This window comes from Ipomoea triloba, chromosome 1 (genome assembly GCF_003576645.1).
Source record: "Ipomoea triloba cultivar NCNSP0323 chromosome 1, ASM357664v1".
NCBI classification, from domain to species: Eukaryota; Viridiplantae; Streptophyta; class Magnoliopsida; order Solanales; family Convolvulaceae; genus Ipomoea; species Ipomoea triloba.
This window is the reverse complement of record NC_044916.1, coordinates 5,991,630-5,997,629: the sequence shown is the minus strand read 5'-3', so window position 1 is coordinate 5,997,629 and position 6,000 is coordinate 5,991,630. Positions and strand designations below refer to the sequence as shown.

Here is a 6,000-nt window from a genome sequence, read left to right as displayed (position 1 = left end):
TTCTTACAAAAAATTAAAATTGAATAAAAAAAATTTTACAAGAATATCTCAAATATATATTCGCTTTATTTTTTTTATTTTTGTGCCAAACATCTATGTTGTGTTGTACCAATACAAGCATACATGTATAGTGGGTTACTAGATATTGTTTATACAAATGCTAACAGTACTTAAAATTATATTAGTATAACTTGGTAAACGTATATATTTGTATTGTCAATACTAATACCAATTAACACTTTAATTTTTAATTTTTTTAAAACAATTTGTTTAATTATTTAATTATTTAATACCACATATTTAATAGTAAGCAATGTGTGTTTTATCAATTTTTTCTTGCTCAATTAACAACCATTATTTAACCGCCAATAATCTTGTGTTCTAGTGAGACGAAATTGCTCTCCCATATAAAATGTCAGACCCTTAAGGTTGTATGACCCTGACCCAATACCGAAAAGATGCACGGAATGTATATAAACAAATGATCTATGTAACATAAATAATGAGCACATTAGTTATGTTCATAGATGTAGTAAAATTTACATTATATTCATGAATTAAAATTTAATTAAATTCCATTCTTAACAAAAATTACTACAGGTGACTATACTGAATTGGTCCCAATCATGGTCCTAGAAAGGCTAGTCTTAACCCTACCCGACCTAATCCGTTTTAGAGTAAGTCATGCCTAAACTGACTCTAACACTACTTCTAATGAAAATTGTATAATGTTCTAATCAAATATATATATATATATATATATATATATATATATATATATATATATATATAAAGAGTTTTGTATATATTACCAAGGGAATGTTACATTGGAATGTCACTTACAAGTGTTCGGTTTATGTTATCTTAAGATTCTAAGGGAGTTGAAAGTTATATGTCTGTCACATAAGCTAGCTTTTTCCCTTGTCTTGATGAGAAAATGTGATTCTCTTAAGTTAATTTTTGTCACTCTTGATGTGACTATTTTTTGTGGTTAGTTTTTTATTTTTTATTTTTAATATTTATTTAAATAAATTTAAAAATCATTATATATATATTGTCTTTTGTTATTATTAAATCTATTGAAGTATTAAATTAAAGTGGTTATTTAATATAAAAGATAACCTTCCACCAAACATGTTAATCAAAATAGTTGAACCAAATGTTCTTGGTAAACATTAAAGATAAAATTAGGAAAAAAAACAGTATTTTACTTGGTATATTACGATGTGTTTGGTTCATTAGTTTGCACACTAGGAATATAATGAGAATCAAAATCATAGTTATTGTTTAGCTGACAACTGTTTAAAACACAACTATGAGATTTGATTACCCCTTCAATTAAAATTCGCATTCCCTAATTAAAATATGTATCATTTAATCTTATTAGTAATATGATTTTTAGGTTTGAATTAGTGCTTTTAGATTCTTTTTATTTTTTTTCATATTGGTGCTTTGAATGTCATTATATTAAGATCAATTGTCTTAATTTTTTTATTTTTGTATTTTAAAAACTTTTATTCCCATTATAGGATCATAAGTGTCATACATAACCAAACATCAATATTCGTAATCATTTCAACTCCACCATACCACCAAATATGCAAAATATTTTTACCAAAACTCATTACAATTATCAAATATTTAATTTTAATTCCGATTTCAATTCTCATATGCGAACTAAAAACCCCTTAGTATATATAGGTGGCTATAAACGTTCTTATTATTGATAAGTCTTTACTTTATAGCTAGCTAGGCAAAATGGCAAACACATTAGTTAATCAGCTGATATCAAATCAAAGAACATTAAAATAATCATATATACCAAACATTAAATTAAAGCCTCATCTGTTCCCTGGCCTATATATCAACCCATACCATATAATAAAAGCATATATATGACGTTTCGTGTCATTTCATTTCATTTCATTGCAACTCCCTAAATCTTCACCTCATCAGCTCCTGACATGAATTTCTTGAACTCTCAAACCAAGCAAAAAACCCACTCATCATCATCTCTCAACCACAACAAGAAGAGGCTAACCCAAGACCAAGTGAAGCTCTTGGAGGCGAGTTTCGACTCGAACAAGAAACTCGACCCGGAGCGCAAGTTCCAGCTCGCGCGGGACCTAGGGGTCCCACCGCGACAGGTTGCAATTTGGTATCAGAACAGGCGAGCGCGATGGAAGAGCCAGAGCCTGGAGCTCGACTACAGTGCGCTCCAGGTGAAGCTCGAGAGCGCGTTGGCTGAGAAGAGACATCTGGAGAGAGAGATGGGGAAGCTGAGAGAAGAGCTGAAGAGGGCAGAAGAGAGGATGTTGGTGGTTGGAGGGTCATCATCACAAGGGCAAGAAGGAGCTGCAGCCCTAGCTAGGGTTTCTTCATTTTCTCCATCGCCTAATTATAACTCAAGCTGTTGTGATGAAGGCATGAGCTCCAGTTTCCATGATGAGGAGGGGTTGCAGTTTGAGGAGCTGTATGCTTCCCTGGTTGGTGCAGAAGATGGGTCAAATACAAATTCTGGTTCGAGTTGGGCAAATGGGAAAGATTTTTGGGGCTAATAACATGCATAAATGAATTTTATTTTATTTTATAAATAAAAGCTATTAATTGTATGCAATCTTTATTGACTTCAATTCCCCAGGGAAAGATGGTTTTCATTTCTTTTCATCAATTCATATGGCAGTGGCCAGTGGGAGTTAAGTTTGAATTGCTTTTTGTTTTTTTCTCTCCTTTGGTGAACATAAATTATAAGAACTTTAGTTCTATGTTTTTTTAATCCAGCTCACTCATATGTTTATCAATTTAATATTCAAGGTATCACCTGCAGTGGGTGGTAGCTTTCGATGTATGTTAAATTAAAGACATTTTTTCTTGTGTGTATTCATGCTTGATGGAATAATGAAAAAAGTAGGGGTGTCAAAGCGGGCCGGCCCGCCCCATTAGGCCCGGCCCGCTGCGGGCTTTTATTTTCGCGGGCTTATGCGGGCCGGCCCGCGAAGCCCGCGGGCTTGGAAGTATACAGCCCAAGCCCGCCCCGCGCGGGCTTGCGGGTTTGGCGGTCTGGCCCGCGGGCCTACTAATAAATATTTAAAAAATCTAAAATTAAATATTAAATAATATTTAAAATAAAATATATGATATTAGATTAATATAATATAACAAACTTCACACTGTTCACAGCCCACTAATTAAAAAACCACCAAAATCATTAAATTATAAAAACATAGAACACAATAACGCATCAAACAAGGGAAACAACATAAACAAAGTAAAAACATTCCTACATTTTATTACACATTAATACTTAGTATCTTAAAATTCAAACATAACATTCAAATCAATGCACTCTTCAGTCTTCAAAGTTCAAAGTAATATATATCATCTATAATTAATAAGTAATTATATATATTAATTTTTTTTAATAGCATGGCCCGCGGGTCAGCCCGCGCGGGCTGCGGGCTTCCGCGGGCAAAGCCCGTTAGGCCCGCTAATTGGCGGGCCTTCTTTTTGGAGGCCCTAGCCCGCCCCACTGCGGGGCGGGTGCGGGCCAGCCCACGGGCTTCGGCCCTACTTGACAGCCCTAGAAAAAAGGGTTGTTCAACACGGCCCAACTCAAAACTAAAGGGGAAGAGGCCCAAAGGAAGACTTCAAGCCGGGGAAGCAGTCCTTCAAGCGTTATACCGTGGATCCTGGTCCTATACTGTATATTATGCACTTAAATAATGTACATTATGTGCAAAAATAATGTACCTTGTCCAATCAACTAACCAAATCCTAAATAGAATACACTTACTGCAATGCAATGCAAATCAGGAAAAATAAGCAAAAGACAAACCTGGATCAACATCAATTGCAGAAATCAATTCAACATTAATCAAAGCATTCGAATCACCTGCAATATAGAAAAGTAAACAATATAAATCGAAATTCAAATTAAAAATGAAACCTAAATCGCATGTAAATACCTGTATTAAGTTGAGAGAGAAGCGAGAAGGAAATAATTCACGAAGAGAATTTGCAGACAAGGAAATCGCAATTTGTGAAGATAAATCAACAATCGGAAATCAATCTGCCAAGCAATTCGAAAATAATTTGCAGAGAGAAGAGGAGAAAAGGAAATCAAAGCAGCGAAGGAGAGAATGAGCGAGCAATGCGATGACCACACATCAGCGAAGGAGAGAATGAATAACGGACGATTGAGGCCGTTAAAATCAAAGGAGCGAATTTTTTTTTTTTAAGAATTAAACGACGTCGTTTTGTGGCATGGTCCACACAATAATTTGCGGGTCCTATACGACGACATTTTGAACTTTAATTTTAATGGCGATCGTTTGTTATTCATTTCGCGTTACAGATTTTTTTTTAATTATTGTAAAGCATATTTATGTATCTCGTGTTATGCGTTTCTGTACTTTATGTTACGCAATTCTGTACATTAAGCGTAAGGATTTTGTACCTAAAATTGATTAATAGTTGTATAACACAAAACATATTGTGTGTCTTATTTTACGAATTTATGTCTTGTATTATGAAATTATGTGCCTATAGGACATAAATTATTTACATAAATCAGATCTAAGAATAAGTAAAATAGAAAACATATATATGTATCTCGTGTTATGCGTTGATGTATCCCATGTTACGCAATTTTGTACATTAAGCTTAAGGATTTTGTACCTGAAATTGATTAATAGTTGTATAACACAAAACATATTGTGTGCTTTATATTACAAATTTATGTCTTGTATTATGAAATTATGTGCCTATAGGACATAAATTATTTGCATAAATCAGATATGAGAATAAGTAAAATAGAAAACATATATATGTATCTCGTGTTATTCGTTTATGTACCTCATGTTACATAATTATATTCTGTACCTTAAACGTATGGATTCTGTACCTAGAATAAATTAAAATTTGTGTTAAACATGAGAAAATGGAAGCTACGAAATCTGTTAAAGCTTAAATATTAAACTACATTGTTTTGATCCAGGGTCCACAATGCTATGTGGACCCTAGTCTATGATATAAATTGCCGCAATCCTTATACCAGGCGACCAGGGTTTACAATGCACTGTAGACCATAGTGCATGTGTATGTGTCTTATGTTGTGAGTTTTTGTGCCTTGTGTTATGAAATTCTATACCTTAAGATTATGAATTATGTACCTGAAACAAATTAGTAATTGTGTCTTATGTTATGAATTTGTGTGTCTTGTGTTGTGAAATTCTGTGCCTATGAACATAAATTATGTATCCAAATCAGATTTGAAAAATAAGTAAATATATAACATGCGTATGTGTCTTGTGTTGTGATTCTTTGTATTTTGTGTTATAAAATTTTATATCTTACGAGTATGAATTTTGTACCTCATCATTTCAATTCAAAGTCCAAAATGCTATGTGAATTCTGATCCGTGATATAAATTACCTTGGGGAAGGCTTCGACATTCCTTTCCATACATGAGCAGAAGTCAAAGATACGAAGGCTGGGAGAAAAGTTATGTTGGTTCATTTGATCTTAAATTACCTGATTAATGTGGGTTTGGTAATATTTTTTTAAAATAGATTATTTACAATGTAGTGTATGTTTTTATACTTTTTCAAATATTTTTAGTAAAAAAATCTAAGTCCCATTATTGAGGTTAAAATCTATGATCACCCATTTGAAACAGTAACCGGAATACTATAACACTACATGGTAACATATATTATATTGTTTGGTTAAGTTAGATTACCTAGTAATGTTATATTACATTAAGGGGTCGTTTGGTTCACGGAATCTTGGATTACATCAGGTAATAGGATTATCTCCAAGAAAGTAATGTGAGATTGTGTGAATGTAAGATTACCTTATGTGTTTGGTTTGAATTGTGGAATATAATATTACTTTGTTTGGTTAAAGGTTATATTTTAAGTTATATGAATCAATTTACTATAATTTCCTCAATATATATATATATATATATATATATATATATATTTATTTATTTATTTA

At 32.6% G+C, this 6,000-nt stretch overlaps 1 protein-coding gene across 1 annotated transcript; it reads left to right on the top strand.

Annotated features, from left to right (window-relative positions):
• Nucleotides 1-1,964: 1,964 nt before the first annotated feature.
• On the top strand, nucleotides 1,965-2,734 carry LOC116019130 (homeobox-leucine zipper protein ATHB-52-like). The gene has a single exon (XM_031259284.1). The coding sequence runs from the start codon at nucleotides 1,965-1,967 to the stop codon at nucleotides 2,556-2,558; it is 594 nt and encodes a 197-aa protein (XP_031115144.1). The 3' UTR covers nucleotides 2,559-2,734.
• The last annotated feature ends 3,266 nt before the right edge of the window (nucleotides 2,735-6,000 follow it).

Excerpts from the sequence above, each read along its gene's own strand:
- LOC116019130 (XM_031259284.1), top strand. The coding sequence starts at position 1,965 with ATGAATTTCTTGAACTCTCAAACCAAGCAAAAAACCCACTCATCATCA.